Source organism: Neopelma chrysocephalum, unplaced genomic scaffold, assembly GCF_003984885.1.
Source record: "Neopelma chrysocephalum unplaced genomic scaffold, ASM398488v2 Primary Assembly neopelma1_24, whole genome shotgun sequence".
Lineage (NCBI taxonomy): Eukaryota > Metazoa > Chordata > Aves > Passeriformes > Pipridae > Neopelma > Neopelma chrysocephalum.
In genome coordinates, this window is record NW_020897693.1 from 27,050,795 (window position 1) to 27,069,295 (window position 18,501).

The 18,501-nt window shown below is 38.0% G+C and overlaps 1 protein-coding gene across 1 annotated transcript in view; it reads left to right on the forward strand.

Annotated features, from left to right (window-relative positions):
• Nucleotides 1-18,032, forward strand: part of AQR (aquarius intron-binding spliceosomal factor) — a 54,492-nt gene extending 36,460 nt beyond the window's left edge. Inside the window, exons 27-35 of the mRNA XM_027709151.1 lie at nucleotides 240-377; nucleotides 1,199-1,270; nucleotides 2,871-3,058; nucleotides 7,932-8,103; nucleotides 10,364-10,534; nucleotides 11,248-11,333; nucleotides 12,148-12,322; nucleotides 13,566-13,679; nucleotides 17,512-18,032. Coding sequence (XP_027564952.1) covers nucleotides 240-377; nucleotides 1,199-1,270; nucleotides 2,871-3,058; nucleotides 7,932-8,103; nucleotides 10,364-10,534; nucleotides 11,248-11,333; nucleotides 12,148-12,322; nucleotides 13,566-13,679; nucleotides 17,512-17,757 — 1,362 coding nt within the window. The 3' untranslated portion in view covers nucleotides 17,758-18,032. The remainder of the gene's footprint in view (nucleotides 1-239; nucleotides 378-1,198; nucleotides 1,271-2,870; nucleotides 3,059-7,931; nucleotides 8,104-10,363; nucleotides 10,535-11,247; nucleotides 11,334-12,147; nucleotides 12,323-13,565; nucleotides 13,680-17,511) is intronic.
• The last annotated feature ends 469 nt before the right edge of the window (nucleotides 18,033-18,501 follow it).

An 18,501-nucleotide genomic window follows, 5' to 3' on the forward strand; every position in this document is an offset into this window, starting at 1 on the left:
TTTAAATGCACACATGTTTGCAGAATTCTTTGATAGGTTTTTAAAAGATTGGTTTTTGAAATATGTAAAACCTGGAAACCACAGTAAATTATTCAGATTAGATCGATATCAGTAGATACCTTCATAACTTCCTTGTTTAATTATATTAAGAAGGTGGCCAGATAGTTTGAGTGGATATATTTTATAAGTTATATTTTTTTGTATTTTGACTTTCAAGAATTTTCTTTTGTCCTACATAGGAATTCAGAGCATTTGAACTTCTCCGCAGTGGCCTGGATAGATCCAAATACCTGTTGGTGAAAGAAGCAAAAATCATTGCCATGACTTGTACTCATGCTGCTCTGAAACGACGTGACCTGGTTGAATTAGGCTTCAAAGTAATGATTATACTAGTGTTACTATACTACTTGATTTTGATGCTGGTCCCCCCCAGCCCTGTATAAACCTTTTTATCTGCCCTAAATCTAGGCAGCTAGATTATTTTGAGTTGCATTTTTTTACCAGTGTGTTTCCATTTGTAATTTTAACGAAGAAAAATATAACTTATGTGAGATGAAATAATTTTCAAGTTCTTGTATATATGAAAAATGCTTAACAGTGCATTCCAAAAAAAAAAGTTAGTTTTGCTATATTCAATGATAAGCAGCAGTGATAGGATTAATAAAATAGAGACAGAATTGGGATGAAAAGCATGGCCTTTAGAACTTTGGTTACCTAAAGAATTAACCATTTGAGGAAAAAGAACCATGATGCAATGCTGTTTTCACTCTGCAGTGGTAATCATAACTATTAATTCAGTGCAGACTTCTTTTCTGACAAAAGCCAGACACCAGTAATTCTTTTGCTGATAATGCAGTGTATTGGATCACAAAATGGCTCCTCTTCAGCTTCAGTGCAAAGATACCAAATTAGTTTGCTCCACAGCAGAAAGCTTTTCTCTTGCAGATGGGTTATGGCGTATAGGAAGCATGTAATGTAGTTCAGTCATGGATTCCTTCTAGATGTAAGCCCTGATTGGTACGGATGGATCTGCCATTGATGTGGTAGGATTGCATCCATTTGGTAATACTGATATTTTGTCTATTCCTGCTGTAACTGTTCCAGCCATCAAAAACAGAATGAATAATGGTAGGCTGAATAACTACATTAATTTGTATTTCTGTCTGTATGGACATCTCTTTACTTTTTTTTTTCTCAGTATGACAACATCTTAATGGAAGAGTCCGCTCAGATCCTGGAAATAGAAACCTTTATACCTCTCCTGTTGCAGGTTAGACTTGAAACATAAAACATATTTCAGAAAATGATAAACAAGAGTCTATGTTCTTGAACAACAGTGAATATTAAAATGGAAAATATCTTGTGCAGAAAGTAACTCAGAACTGATATTTGCTATTTGAGTAGGCAGTAAGAACTGTCACATTGATTATGAAATTATTTTATTTAGTGAAATAAGCATCTTACAGGTTTTTTTAAATGCTTGAATGAGCATTGAATAACCAGCTACATCAGGCCAGTGAGGGAAAATAAGTGTATATCAGAAATGCAGAAACTGAAGAGTTTGTGTAATTAAAGCAGACTGTTTCACCAGAGAGGCATATTCTGGGGGATTCCATTAGTATATTTACATGAGCCATCCAAATAGTCCTTGAAAATTGAGTGGTTTTTTTTTTTTAACAAAACCTAAAAATCTAGGCTTCCAGAGTAGCAGCACTTGATTTCTTCAGCTGCAATTCAGAGAGAAATTTTTAAAAACTGCTTTGTTTGGTGAGCTCTCTGTCCAAGATTAAAATTGCTGCTAAGAGCAGAATGACTATGTAGAATGCTCGATCTTCTCCAAAGCTGTAAGCTTTCAGGAGGGGGTGAAATGCCAATAAAAATAATTTTCATACTCTTTCTTACTAAGGCATTTTCAGGCTTGATGAGTTGGACAGTCCACAGTTCAGTTTTCATTCCTTGCTGTCTGATCAGAAACGTTTTCAGAGCTCTTCCACTTCAAGTGGCAAGAAAAAGAACTTTAGGTTCTGTCTTGAATAGTGCTCCCATGGGGAAAGGAAAATATCACAGGAGTGTGTAAGAAATGAGGGTCTGGCAGGTGAAAGTCTTCAGGATTCTAATTCTTGGATAAAGTTACCTGCACAATCTTTTCCTTTTATGTCCCTATATTTTTTCATGAAGTCTGTCAGTATGTAACATAGGTGCACAAAGGATGGTACAGAACTGGAAAGAGATATACGAAACATACTGAAGAGAATTCAGTCCAAGAGCCAAGATGAGAATTAGTTAGAGGCACATCCTGGTCATGGAAGAGGCCATGTAAGAATTACAGAGGTAATGAGGTGAAGCACATGAACTACAGAGACACTTGAAAGGCAGGTTAAGTTTGTGCCTCAGACATCTGAGCACTTAAACTGTTTCAGATGCATCAGTCATCATTCAGATGCTTCATATTCAGTACCTCAGAATCCTGAAAGTAAAGTTCAAAGGACAGTTCTAGGGTAATACTCCTATGGAGTAACCAGGTTTTTTTACTACTCTAGTGTCTATAATTGTAGTTCTTCCTTTTGTTCTCTGACAATGTGTTACTTTTGGCCTTTAAAGCAATGTAATATGATATTTATCCTGGTATTTCTCTACTAATTTTAGCAGATAAAGGTACCTATTGTTTTATAAGAAAAAAGACTTTATTTAGAATTCTACTCTCTGATTGGAAAGAAGCTAATAGTCTTTAAAATGACTACAGTTCAGTGTAACTTAAATGTTGGAATTTAGAGATTAGACAAAGGCAGCCAATTTAACTATTAATGTGTTTTAATTGAATGCCTGGATTATGTCATAATAGTTACAGTAGTGTAATTTTTTAATTCTAGAACCCCCAGGATGGATTCAGTCGTTTAAAGCGGTGGATTATGATTGGTGACCATCATCAGTTGCCACCAGTCATTAAGAACATGGCTTTTCAAAAATACTCCAACATGGAGCAGTCTCTTTTTACACGGTTTGTTCGTGTTGGAGTGCCAACTGTTGATTTGGATGCGCAAGGAAGAGCAAGAGCGAGGTGAGACAGCAGATTGCATGTCTAGCTTGTATGGAAATACCAGGTTAAAAATGAGAGGAGTGCACATATAATTTTGGAAACTTTATATTTTATTGTTAGGACAGAAGTTTGCAAAACTGGAATTTAGTTGTTTTGTTCCATTTGTTTCAGCTTAGACTAGGAAGGCAGATTTTACTTTGCTGAGAAGCAATCAGATTTCTTTCTTCATTGTTATTTTTATATAGTAGTACTCTGCTGTTGCATGAGTACTTCAATGAAAATTATATTTAAAGGAATTTAATAGTCTTAAGTGTTTGGGTTTCTTTTACAACTGAGACTTCCTTGCAGAAGCTTCCTTTTCTAAACTAACGTTTAATATATTCAAGGTGTAGTGGTTTGAACCAGGTTTTCCCCCTGAAACTAAGAAAGTGGTAACCACCAGGGGGTGGTGACCCTTGGGGCTTGACCAATCAGTGCTCCTGCAAAATATAAACATATCTCTGGAGACCGAAAAGGAAGCAGTGGTTCTTGTGCTGAGAAGAAGAAGTGGCCATGTTGTAGAGGCCACGAGGAGAAGGGGCTCCGGCCCCTTGGGGGCCTCTGCCCCCCCCAGCCCCCGGTTGGGGGGCTGCAGGGACTCAGAACTGGGCTGAGTGCCTGTGGCTAAGAGCTGGGAGAATTTCTCCCGGTAGGCAGCCTTGGGAGACGCTGGGAGCAGACGGAGCAGCAGTAGACACAGCAGCGTCCGAAGAGCAGTGGCAAAGAGCCAGCTGATAAGGACCAAAAGAAGCAGCAGAAGCCGGTATGCTGCATGGAAGACACAGAGATGTCTGAAGAGAAGGAAGAAGCAGCAGCAGGAGTAGAACCGAGCCAGCAGCAGGAACAGAGTTTTGGAGGGTAAGAACTGGACAAACCAAAACCCCCAAACTCGCTAGAGACCCCTCCGAGAAAGAGGAGGGGGTGGTGGACTGAGAGGAGTCCTAAAGTGCAGTATGCACTGCTGAGAGGAGCTAGGAAGCTCATGGCCTCCTGAGAGATAAGCCAGGACGGCTGAAGGAATGTGTGTGTGTGGGGGGTGACCTTGGCCCCCCTGCTCCAGCTTCAGAGAAGCTGGCAGCCATCTTTGAGGCAGAGCATGGGAGCTCTGCACAGGGGCTTGATTTCCCCTGAGGATACCAGACCATCACGAAGACCCCGGTGCTTCGTGATATGACCATGGTGTAGCGGCCGTGTCTGGGGTTACGCAGCCCATGGAAAGACCCCCTGCTCAAACCAAAACCCCCAAACTCACTAGAGACCCCTCCGAGAAAGAGGAGGGGGTGGTGGACTGAGAGGAGTCCTAAAGTGCAATATGCACTGCTGAGAGGAGCTAGGAAGCTCATGGCCTCCTGAGAGATAAGCCAGGACGGCCGAAGGAATGTGTGTGTGTGTGGGGTGACCTTGGCCCCCCCTGCTCCAGCTTCAGAGAAGCTGGCAGCCATCTTTGAGGCAGAGCATGGGAGCTCTGCACAGGGGCTTGATTTCCCCTGAGGATACCAGACCGTCACGGAGACCCCGGTGCTTCGTGATATGACCATGGTGTAGCGGCCGTGTCTGGGGTTACGCAGCCCATGGAAAGACCCCTTGTTTGGAGACGGGGGCCGAGAGAGACTTGGAAACCTCCCTCGTGTGTGCTGGCAGAGAGCCAGCAACTGTTTCTGGTGGAAGAAGAGAGCCTGCTGCCTAGAGAGGAAGACCTGCTGCTCACAGACTGGAAGGGGTCTTGTCTTCTTCTTCTCTCCTGGACTTTTATTTGGAGGGAGAAGAGATTTGGCCCATTGTAAATATTATTGTCATGGTAGAGATAGATATAGAGTTAAGATTGTTTGTAATGTATTATAGTATTTATTCACGTGTATAGTCTTTGTAATATATTCCTTCCCCCCATATTGAGTCTCGTGTTTTTGTCTGGAAAACCCATCTCACATGGGGTTGAGATGTGGGTGGGGGGCTAGGAATCAGAATTGGATTTTGGGCCTGCTGAAACCATGACAAAGGTTAAATAAAGATTTGATTTATTTAGTGTTGAGTATATATTTCCCTTGCTCAAATTACTGTGGTATTACTCTGCTCTCCATTGCTGGCAAAATCTTGGCAAGAATACTCCTGAACAGACTAATACCCGCTATAGCAGAAGAAATTCTACCTGAAAGTCAGTGTGGCTTCAGAGCCAACAGGAGCACCACAGACATGATATTTGTTCTCAGACAACTGCAAGAGAAGTGTAGGGAACAGAACAAAGGTCTCTATGTAACCTTTGTCGACCTCACCAAGGCTTTCGATACTGTGAGCAGAAAAGGTCTTTGGCAGATTTTGGAACGTTTAAGTTGTCCCCTCAAGTTCCTTAAAATGATCATCTCACTTCATGAGGATCAGCACGGCCAAGTCAGATATGGCAACACACTTTCTGAGCCCTTTCTAATAAAGAATGGTGTGAAACAAGGCTGCGTTCTCGCTCCTACGCTATTCACAGTCTTTTTCAGCATGATGCTCCAAAGGCCACGGCAGACCTCGATGATCAGGACGGTATCTACATTCGATATTGTACTGATGGAAGCCTATTCAACCTAAGGCGACTGAAGGCCCACACTAAGACCCTAAACCATCTTGCCTGGGAGCTGCTTTACGCTGATGATGCTGCCCTTGTTGCTCACACAGAAGCAGCCCTGCAGCGTTTAACATCCTGCTTTGCAGATGCTGCTGAGCTCTTTGGGCTGGAAGTCAGCTTAAAGAAGACTGAAGTTCTCCATCAACCTGCACCTCAGGAAGTCCTCTATCCACATCACCATCGGCCAATCAGAACTCAAATCAGTCCAACAGTTTAATTACTTAGGCAGCCTCATCTCCTCGGATGGTAAGATTGACGGGGAGATAGACAACAGGTTAGCGAAGGCATATAGTGCTTTTGGAAAACTCCATAAAAGAGTATGGCGTAATAAACACTTGAAGAAAAGTACCAAGATCAGTGTTTACAGAGCCATAGTGCTGTCTACTCTTTTCTATGGTTCCGAAACATGGGTCATCTACCGCCATCACCTGCGTCTCCTAGAACGCTTCCATCAACGCTGCCTCCGTACAATCCTGAACATCCACTGGTCAGATTATGTGACCAATACATCTGTTCTTGAACAGGCAGCACTCACAAGTATTGAGGCCATGTTACTGAGAACGCAACTGCGATGGGCAGGGCACGTCTCCAGGATGAAGGACCACCGCCTCCCTAAGATCCTGCTTTATGGTGAACTTGCCACCGGCTGCCGCAAGAGAGGAGCCCCAAAGAAAAGATACAAGGACTCCTTGAAGCAACAACTCAGCCTCGGGCATATTGATCACCATAACTGGTCTACTCTGGCCTGTAATTGGGAGGCCTGGAGACAGACCATTTATAACGCTGCTGATGCTTTTGAGAAAGCATGCAGGATCACTCTTGAGGAGAAAAGACAATGCAGAAAGAATCGTGCCTTGCAGAATATACCATCTAAGGAGTCTTTCTGCTGTGTCTTTTGCAACCGGACGTGCCTTTCTCGTATTGGCCTTTTTAGCCACCAACGCGCTTGCAAGAAAAGTGGGTAGAGCCCTTCCCAAATCTTCGTTCGCGAAGCCTAGCCATGATGATGATATATTTCCCTTAATTCTGTAAAAGGGTACTTTTCTTGTAGTATTTCGGTAGAGCTGCATCTTTCATTGGGGCCATCTAGATTGTCCACACAAGACCATAAAGCCTTTTTTTATATTAAAGGAGATACTGCATCTCTGTAGTAAAATAACTTTTCTTTTTTATCAAAGTATTTGTCATTTCACTGTGGTAATTTAAATATCAGATTTATTTATTGTGTAAATTGCATAGTTGTGGTGTTATATTAAGAAGGAAAAATAAAACCAAATAAGAGAAAATTACTCTATATAAAATCTTGCTACTTTTAGTTGTAAATCTTTATTTTAGGCATGAAATGTAGTTAACAATATGAAGGAGAACTTCATTTTTTTCAAGTAGGAAATGTTGAGAGGGTAGAATATTATTTTCTAGTCTTATGAATGACAGTTTAAAATGCAAATTCTATCTGAGTATAATGGTAAATGACATTTATTTTGCCATCTACTATTTCACAACATCTCAGTGAATTTTTTAGTGATAAGATAGCACAAGAATTCCTTCATTTTGCAACTAATTTCTTGATCAAGGCTTTTTTTCCATACCTTCCTATGCTTTGTCCTTTTTGATCAGAGGTAGCTTACCCATGAATTATCTACTACTTTATCTGGTCTGGATATTGTTATGCATTTCTGAGTGAGGCATTTTGGTTGTATTACTGTCCTATAAACACCAGAGATGATTCAGAATTAGGTAGATTTTGGTTCTTTCCCTTCATGTCTTATATTAATACATGGCAATACACAAAATAAGTAACAAAATAAATTTCTTTTTACAGTAAGAAGTTCTATAACTGTTAATGCAGAAAATGCTTTTTTTTCCTTACTCCTGTTTTGTAAAGAAGAATTAATATTCCTTAAGTTCTGTTACTCATGAAAATTTCCACTAGAATTCTTTGCAAAATTTTTACGCTGATCAAGTAGAACAGACTTCAGGCTGTGTGTGCCACACTGCAGTGAAATCTGAAGTTTTCTGTGAGACAGAACCAAACAGAATCACAACTTAAAAGTAACATTGCTGGATAGCTTGTTTAAATAAATTCATTTATATATGTACAGCTGCCCTGCAAAGTTATTCTTTTCATTGAAAGCCTACAGAAGCACTAATCTTGAAAGCAAGGGGTTGTGTGCATGTGAACTATTTTGAATGAGTTCAAGAACCCAAAACTAACTCTTTGGGGTTTGTCTCTGTGGTTTTGAACAGTTTGTGTAACCTCTACAACTGGCGTTACAAGAATCTGGGTAACTTGCCTCACGTGCAGCTTCTGCCGGAGTTCAGAACAGCCAATGCTGGGTTTTTGTACGACTTCCAGCTTATAAATGTAGAAGACTTCAATGGCGTAGGAGAGTCTGAACCCAATCCATATTTCTATCAGGTAAGAGAAATATTACATGTATAATTCTTTTATTCTGAATATGGCTTAGTAGATCTGCAGTGAAGACAGACTATCAAAATACAGTAAACTGATGTTTAGTTCATGTTCTCAGATCAGAGTCATGTGTATGTGTGATTTTTTCCTCCTGTTAATAAGTTTTGAATGTTGAAAATGATAACATAATATGTGGTATTTTTTGCTCAGTGAAGGACTTTTATATCTGTTTTCTCATTTTTATGGGAGAGATGAGATTTAGTGTGTAATTCATTACAAAATGTCATTTTGACCTAAGGGAAATTAAAGTCATTGCAATTCGGCTGTATGATAGTGAAATAAAAAGTAGCATTTAACCTGAACATGAAGAATCAAAGTTTGCTTGGTGGCACATATTTGAGTTTATGAGTCGCTGTATTGATTTGATTTATATGTAGGAATGCAAAAGGGTCCATTCATAGAAGAATAAAACAGTAGTGCAAGAAATATACATGAGGCAGAGAAGCATTGAGGCTTAAGTACATTGCAAAAAAACCCTTGATCTTGGAGTTTCTCAGCTAAATTTTCAAATCAAACCATCAACAACAGTCTCCATCTATTTCCCTTAAACTGGGAAAACATTTTACACTTGTAATAAGATGCTTATATTTTCATTCCTTTTATTTTTCTTGTTTTAAAAGCAGTGATGAAACAGACTCTGGTGCCTAGAATACCAAGCTTGAGTTTTGGAAAAGTTAGAAGCTGGAGCTGTGTGCAGGTTAAGGAGTATAATTCAAACATGGAGTTAACACCTTATATTTTGCTTAATGTTATGGAAAGCAAACAATAGACTTTTAAATAATAATATTAATATTCATTTTTTCCCTGTGAAGATCACTGAGACTTATGTTAATCTGTTTTTAAAAAAGGTGTGAAATATATTCGTAGGTTTTGCTTTGGTTCCTCTCAATGTATTTTAATACAAATTATTTTGCTGTCAGTGAAGAAAGCAATGGTGAATCATAATGCACTTTATCCCACTTCTAGATTGAGGACAAAATTGTTCGGAGAGTTTCTTTTGATTTTGTTTTTTAAACTGTAATGCAGAAGTAGTAAAAAGTTGTCCAGCGGAAGATGAACAGCTGAAAGGAGTGCCTGATAACTGAGAGTATGAGCACTGCTTAGACCACTCTTTAGCTAAAGAAGATTAAGAACACTGATATGAGGACACAGAACACATTTGTCATTACAACAGTGCTTTCGTGTGCAAACTTCTCTATTTCTTCCTACTATTACTTTTTTTTTTCCAGGATCTTAAGCATTGCAAGATATTTGGTGGAGTATATTGGTGCCATTGCATGGTTTTTCATGAGATAAGAGATTGCCAGCATGTATTATTTCTCTTTGTGAATTTGGGCTTTTCTTTCCAGACTTAGACGGGATTAAAATTTGTAGAATAGCTTTACACCCACAGGTGTTCGATATGCCTGGCAACTGCATTTTCCAAGTAATGCAGAGCCCACTTAGTAAGAAAAAATAAATGAAGCTGGTATGTCCAGCCTATTCAAACATGCGCCAAGTGGGGATAAAATTCCCAGTATAAATAGATCAGGAGTAAATGTCAGCATTTGAGAACAACTTCTTAACCTGAAAGATAATTTTTGTTGACAGAAAATGGATTTAAACAGGCTATGAATAACTTCAGTCTGGAAATAGAACAAAACTTCCTATAGCCAGAAGGGTGGTGCTTTGGGACAGACTTATAAAGTAAGGGCACCGAAAGTAAGTTACAATGTACAAATAACAGCTGGTCATTTGAAATTGAATAGGTATGGCCTGAAGTAGAAATAACTGGATTTCATAATCCAGATGTCTGTCTCCTAATGAATACATGAAAGGACTTTATTGTAGTTCAACTAGTTCTTACTTTCAGTTTACTGGAGAGTGACTCATTGCAGCTTTTTGGGGTGACTGTTTGGAACTCTTGATTAAATATTGCAAAGTTTCAGTTGGTGCCTAACAATAGTACTGATGTAGATATTTTTAGTAGTTCTCTGAAGAGGAATTAGAACAAAGTTATTAAACCTACTTATGGTTCTTTTATTCTTTCAAAATGTTGTATGAAGTGAGGAAAGAATTATCAGATCTAGAGACGTTTCAGCACTAAGATATTTGTCTAAATATGTGACAGTGTCACAGGTGTTATTCTTTTTAACCTTACAGGCTGGGTAACCCTTTTTTTGTCTTCTATTTTTTTCTTTTCTTTTTCTCTCATTTTAAACTTTAGAACCTTGGTGAAGCAGAGTATGTTGTGGCAGTTTTCATGTATATGTGCCTACTTGGTTATCCTGCAGACAAGATAAGTATCCTGACAACATACAATGGACAGAAACACCTGATCCGTGATGTCATTAATCAGCGGTGTGGAAATAATCCACTGATTGGACGGCCAAACAAGGTGACTTTGAAAATACATTAGTCATTGGAGTGGTTCTGCTTTCTGTGTTTTTAAATTGTCATACTGTCAATAAGACTAATTTAATAGATTCACAGCTACCTGTGCAAGTATTCTATGGTTTACTACACATTTATTAATCTATGTTCTATGGAATTTCGTAATTAGTGCCTTTGTTTCTGCCTGTTGGTAATTTGACAGAGTGAAATCGGTGAAGGTGAAAAGACTACAGGCTACATGGGACAGAATAACTCTGCTTTGTCATTTATTTTGTCCTCAATAGAAACAGCAATCCCCAAAACTACACCTTTAGAAAGATCCATTCAGCGTGGAAATTATTTGATAAAACATATGACGAGTCTGACGAAAAAAATAAAGAATATAGTTATTAAAGTCTGGTGCTAATTCTGCAGGTTAAAACTGTATTATAAAGCCAATGACCTTCTGTAATCTTTTGGTATTAGCACCCCACTGCTAGCTGTCTGAATTTAAAAAAAAAAAAATAGTATATAGTCAGACAACTCCTCTAACATCTTGCAAAAAAACTCCAGGCTTTTTGGTTAGAGACCAACTAAAACAGTTAAAGCATTTTCTTTTCTATTCTTGTTTACTGCAATCTCAGTCCAAAGTTGATGTTAAAATTTTAGTGTCATGTTTTAAGTGAAATTGCAAAGATTAACCTATGGAGGTTTTTTTCTTGGTTTTTGATTCTCTAGGTAACAACTGTGGACAGATTTCAGGGTCAACAAAATGATTATATTCTCCTTTCACTAGTGCGTACCAAAGCTGTAGGCCACCTTAGGTAAGTAAGAACACCTTTTGTAGTGTCATTGAAGTACGTGTTCTCTGTGTCAGATACAGAAATGTTTATAGTACCTTATACAGAAGTGTTAGATTATTTGGGTATGTAGTAGAAATGAAGTTTAATGCTATATATATAATGAAGTTGAGACATACGTCCTTTTGTAAATGTCTGGTACCCTCTTCATGATCACTTAATCCTTTAGTAATGGCTCTTATACTATAATTAGTTTGTATTACTACAGATAGGCTGAACTTGGTTTCAAGTAGAATGTTAAGACTGTGATGTTTGTTGAGCAAATGCAGGCTTAAATTTAAATAAATCCTTTCCTGTAAGTGAGACTTATTTATTTCACATCAGAAGTGTTTGATCATTGCATGAGTTGCATTATTATGTGTGGTTTTAAATGTTTGTGCTTTTGTTTTGGGATGGGATGGAGGAAGACTTGTCTAATCAGCAATAGTTAGATGAGTTATCAAATTCATCTTTACTCATTCGGTGATAAAAAAATGGTGTTGGGATTTGTTCTCAATGCTTACTCTCAACTTTACTTGTGAGGTGTAGGAAGATAGTAAAGGGTGTTTTTTCATATCTTTATTGATTCAATGGACCTAAATATATATATGGTTCTATATAGTGGTACTAGGGTTTGGTAGCTGTTGAAACAGTATGTAGGGAAAAAACTAAAGACAGAATAGTATTTTAGCAGATGATTTTATATTTCCTTTAATTGAGACTTTAGTGTACTTTTAGTTATTTTTATTGCAACTGTTTTATCAGTGAAAAAGAACATGATTGATTTTGTTTTCTGAAGGGATGTCCGACGATTGGTTGTTGCCATGTCAAGAGCCAGACTTGGACTTTATATCTTTGCAAGGGTATCACTATTTCAGAACTGTTTTGAACTAACTCCAGCTTTCAGCCAACTCACAGCTCGACCGCTTCACCTCCATATTGTTCCCACAGAATGTTTTCCAACAGCAAGACAGGTAGGAACAGCTGCACTGAATTTTGGTATCTGTAATGGGTGTTTGTGTTTGCTTACTTTTTTTGAATGGGCTATGGAAGATGGAACTGTTTTCTCTGCTAAACCAGTGCCTCTGCCTCTTGGGGGCGGACCAGTCTGCCCAGGGAAGTGATGGAATCACCATCCTTGAAAAGCTGTGTGGATGTGACACTTGAGGTTATGGTTTAGCAGTGAACTTGGCAATGCCACTTGATTATTGGATTTGTTGATCTTAGAGGTCTTTTCCAACCTCAATGATTCTATGAGTCTATGAATTATGTCCTTTGAGTTAATTTTTATCATGATACATGCTAGCTGGTTTTAATTGATGTTTCCATAAAACTTAATTATCAGTGTAACTGTTCTGCCTGTGTAACGGATTCAGTATTTTTCTTTTGTGATCAATAAGTAAGCTTTTAGTGCTTACACATTTTTGGTCTAGCTATGAAACAAAGTTATTTCTCAAAAAAGCCACATAAAGCTAATCACTTCTCTGTATACAAAGACGTAAAGTTACATTTAACTGAATAATTCAGGATAACCAATTTAACCAATTAATTGCAAGAGTTTGGCTGCTGTGCTAGGTTCATAAGCACAAAAACCTAATTTGTAATATCTTTAGGGAAAAGTTTGTATTCAGCATCTAAGCACAGGGCACACAGAGCAGGCTGCTAAATGAAGAAACAGAGGAGCATATCTGCTTTGCATCCTGAAGCTTTGAGAAGGGGTGCCTGCATGTACCCCAAATTCATTTACAGATGTTTCCCCAGTCTTTAATGCTGTTGACAAGTTTGGGAAGGAGCCCTTCAGCTGAAACTTTCAGATCATTTGTGCAACAAGAGTGCAATGTGCATGGTCAGTGAGTGTGAGCAAGAAAGAGCTGGACTGCAGAGGGCAAGTAGGCCAAGTCCTAATCTGATCATGAACTATTTGTACCTTTAGTATGTTAAATTACTCAATTCCAAAATGTACTTTATGAACTAAGAATTAGAATCCAGCCTTTCCTTTTGAAATTTCTTCTTTGGTATGCAATATCATTATTAATCCAGTTCCCCAAAGTGTAATACCTATACTTGCTAACTTTCCAAAGAATTCAGCAATTTTTTTTCTTTGAAAAAGAGTATTTAACTTCTTGGGGCTTATGTTTTCTAATATAGTTAAATAACCTTTGAATAATGGTTGCTTTGCTTTGTTTGCTGAATGTCAACCTTTTTCCCCTTCCTTAGAATGGAGAAAGACCATCTCACCAAATACATGTTATTAAGAACATGCCTCAAATGGCTAACTTTGTGTACAATATGTATATGCATATGATTCAGAGTACTCGCCACCATCAACAGGTAAGGCCCTTCTAACTCTTGGCAAATGTACACTTAAAATAAAATTGTTTTTTGATAAGTGGCATGAGAAGCTGTTGAGGTTTGAGACTGTTCCTGTTATATTTCAAATTCAAGAAGTGTTTGTGACTGGGAGTGAGAATATTGAGTTCTTTCAAAATCTTGCAGTAGCAAAAGCTGTATCTTCTAGAAATTTGAGCCCTAGTTTAAGGTCACTAGTAGTAATTGATGCCAGGTGGTAGACATGGCTCTGTCTGGGCCAAAAATACTATCCATTAATACTAAAGAACTAGCTTGTTCAGTATTTACTTGAAATTAAACTTGTGTGTTATATTTCAGGTAAGTGCAGCTAGTGGGATTATAACACCACTGCATGTTGCAATAATGTTTTGAAAGACCAGATCATGTCTTGAAACCATTTTAACTATGTTAAATCACTGTATTTTCCAGGCTGGTTCTCAGCTGTAGCATTTTTTGTTCTGGAGCAGTTTTTTTTCAGCACTAGTTCAGCACCAAGCAAAATTTCATGGGGTTGGAAGCAGTTGTGGATGCTTTTTGTACCTAGTTTTGTCAGTGTTTAATCTCTGAACCCAACAGAAACCCGTTGTTATCATATGTAAGTATAGTGAGCAGAAAGCTGCCTTTACTCAGCATACTTGGATCTGTAAAGCCTACAGATAGTTGACAGTAACCAGAAGGGAGAGTGGTCTTAAATGCTACCCCTAGACTGCATCAGCTTTTACCCAATGTCTGGCGTGCATCCTGTTGGTGTTACTTGTAATTTATTCTTTCACGGTAGTCTGAAGTTCCCTTATTGATTTTTGCTCTTCTGAAAGATTTCCAAAAGTAGACAAAATTGATGTGAAAGGATACTACTCACTCTATATTAGCTGGCTGTGGGAAGAGAGTGTGAATGTAACTGTATACTTGAACAGATAGTCCAGGGCTCTTGTTTGTGAGATACAGGTTTTGTTCTGTAATGCAAAGATGTCTCTGTGCTACATCCTCTTCCTTTCTTCCACTGTTTCATCAAATATGGAACAGTGTAATCAGTAGAGATCAGAACCCAAAACTTCTCCTTCTACTGATTTTCAGACTTTCAGATAGAAAATTTATTTTTCTCTACAATTCTTATCCAGTGATTCTTGGATTTTATTTTATTTTTTCTTCTGTGAGACAGCTTCAGCCAAATTTTCAGCATTCTGCTACCTAGAAAAAGCCTTTGCCAGGTTGTCCTGCCAGACAGGATACTTTCTCACTATTTTGGGGAAATACTCTAATTATCTGTGTGCTGTAAAGAAAAGAGGATAGAGAAAGAGAAGTGACACTACTGAAATCTCTTCTTCTTCAAACTATTTTTTATAGTAGTGAAGGAAACTCACACTGTTTTGTTAGAAACCCAGTCCTATAAGCACAATAAGACTTGTTTAGGAGCCAGTTTGTCTAATATAGTTGGAGATCTTTCAACAGTGCAAAATGCTATGTGATGAAGACTTACTAGACGCTGTAGTTGGTCACATTCAGGTGTAAATGAATAGCCCTGTCAAAACAGGGAAGTGTGTATACATGTCTTGAAAAGCAGATGGTAGCATCTAAATATTACCAGAAAATGGATTTGCTTGACATGTTAGACAAATATGCACCTGATCCTTCTGCTAATGCTGGTTATTCCTTTTGGCATCCTAATCTTATCCATTGCTAGCTAAAATTAGTTACAAACCTGCTGTTTTCCTACTGTGTCAGTGAATCACATTCTCCTTGAAGGGGAAGCCAAGAAGTGAACTACAGAAAAAAAGCAAAGCAAGCATTAAATTTCTTTTGTCCTATTTAGTACAATATAATATTTTTCCTTTTCTTTTACACTAGTCTTTATAGTAGTAGTCACAAAGCACAACATTCATCTAACTAAATCACAGAAGACCGAATTTGTCTCATACATCAAGACTGCATTTTTTTTAATTAAAGGATCTCTGGTTTGGAAATATGTTTTCTATGTACAGGTGGATTATAGAGACCACTGTGATAACTTCCAAGTCTGTAAAAAATGCTTTTCATATCTCTGCTAGTGGTTATAATTGCTTTAAAGATTTGTCTATGCTTAGTGATGTTAGTGCCTTCTAATTGAAGGTAAGACTTCACTGTAATTAAACACTTAATTTGTTATGTGAAGCCAAGTTGCCTTTTGAGGAAAACAAAACTGAACAATCATCAATGGGAAGTTTATCAAGCTTGCATTTAATTAAAACAATCCACAAGTATCCCAAGGAAATATCCATCATGTCATTAAATAATGTCAGGCTGCAAGAAGTATGAGTGTTTCTGGACAGCCTGGAGTTGTATAGCATCCATACTTACATTTCCGCTCTCTGTGTTCTTGGTGTTTTTTTCCGAAGTGGGGAATGCTTATAATGTTTTGCAAACTACTCTTTGAACATCTAAACATTGTTTTTACTGTTAGTTCTACATTTACAGCTCTGTGTGAAACTTGCATAAGTACAGATTACAGTCACATAGCATTTTATAAGGTGTTGCAGGGGGAAATTATGGAAATAAGTTGTTGAAGACAAGCCTGTTAAAGGCCTCAAAAACAAGTTAAACATATCTAGGAGTTTGAAATAGTAATAGATGAGATTATAGTAGTGTCACGTGTGGAGTGGGAGCTTCAGACAAAGTTGATTAGAGAGTTGATTGATCACTCCCATTGAGTGATGAGGTGGACCCCCTTGCTTTCTAAACTCCTCCTCAGAGAGGAGCCAAGGTGCAGCTGGATCCAGTCTTAGCCCCAGATGTTGTCAATGGATTAAGTCTAAGAAATTACAGAGATGTGATTGAACCTTTGTACAACTTTGTCTCACGGGATTAAGGATGGCAAATCAGATATATTTATATAAAAATGAATTATTTATTATGATAAATGTTTAGACAAAAATATCTTAATCAGAATTATTTACTACACAGTATAGAAGCTAAAACTACTAGTATAGTATAGTATATAGTATATAGCAAAGCAATTATATTAAAGCAATTATAATAAAGCTAGCAAAAGAAAGAAAGAATTATTAGGTAGAGATTGATGTTACCCATACCAATGATCGTGGGCAAATCTCTTGCACTCAGCCTCAAGGGGTAACCTTGAGGGACATCCTCCCACCAAGGGAGGAATCTCCACACATGCTCCAAAAGGGGTATGTTAGAAGAACCCACCATTGGAAAGTGGGTTTAGACTTCTGTAGTATAAAGGGATTGACTGTCAGTCATATGTCTCCAGGTCAGCTGTGTCAGCTTAGCATTTTTAGATAGGGATACTTTACCATATCTGCCACACCTTTTCCTCACTATCAGGATGTTTAACTTTGGAGTTAGAGGGGATATTATGCTGCTTTTAGTGTTGAATTGTGCTAAAATCAGTCTGACTCACTAAGTCCACCACTGATAGCTTTGCAAAATAGGGCACCGTTCAAGTTGTTTTGCTGCATGCCAGGCAGAGCATCCTACTACAGGTAGGAATACACATGTTGCTCCAAGTAGGGATTTACCATAACTTGTCTGACTGCTTGGGGTAATGGAACATGTTTGCTATCCTTGAATTGGAAGGCCTGAGTTGCTAATACCCTTCTTTCAGGAAAAAAAATATGTCTGAGGTGACCGTTTTGTGAGCTAAGATTATTCTAATTTTTTTTATATAGTAGTAAAGTGCTTACAAATCATTAAGGCTTTTAAATCTTAAGTCTTTGTTGTTAACTTGGTATGCAAACTAATGCAAAATCCTAACTATAAGGTGAACACTTCAAGCTAAAATGTAAAAACTTAAAATCCTTCCTTTTTAATCATTCAGCATTTACTGCCCCCACCTGCCATGATTGAAGAACCAGAAATGACTCAAACTGAAGAGTCTGAAGTAGAAGGTGAAGGGCAAGACATGCAGGAAGATGCAGAAGAAGAAAATACGGTACTGGAAGAAATGATGAAGGAAGGAGAATTGAATGTGGTAGAAGTGGATGAACATCGAAAAATGCCCGAACACCCTGGAAGAGACAGTGACAGTGGAGACAGTGAACCTGAGAATGAGACTGAAAAGTGATTGAAGGAATGCTTGTCATTTAGGCATTTTGAAAAATGGATGGGGAAGAGCAGTTAGAAAATTTGCTATTTTTATACTGACTTTTTTTAAAGGGTTGCTTGTGTAATGTGACCTGTTTGGTATATTTGTCACCAAATGCTTTGTGGACTGGCAAGATGTTTGGCAAACATTCTACTGAGTTCTTGTCAGTATCGGTAATGTAATTTGTTTAATGGCCTCAAATGATATGCATTTTCTTTTTCATAAGTTGTTCAGTAAAGATGCTTTTTATACCAGTTTTGAGTATTTGACCTTTAATTCAGTCACTATGTTACTCATTAAACCTCACCGATGAAGTATATTCAGTATTAGTCAGACACTCTTTACAGTTTCCTTAGTGTTTTGCCCTGGAGAACTCCTTATGCAGAACTGTGCTTATGTACACTGAGATGGTATTTTAGGCAAAGGCTCAAGTTCATGAAGATACTTAGTTGTATGTCTGAGAAATGTGAATTATCATGCGACTTTGAAGCGTTTAAAAGCTCTATTGAATTGCGACCTTTGCAGGTTCTCGGAGTTTCATGAGTCCCAGGTATTTGTAGCAATTTCTCATTGTTGACTTCTGATGCCGTTTTTAATTTATTATTATTCTTTACAGAAGAAGTAAGGGTGCAGCTTTTCAACAGCACTGATTTTTAAATTGGCGTTTTGAAATAAATTTCTTTTCCTTTAAAAGGAGACAGTAATTGCCCAGGCTACAGCCAC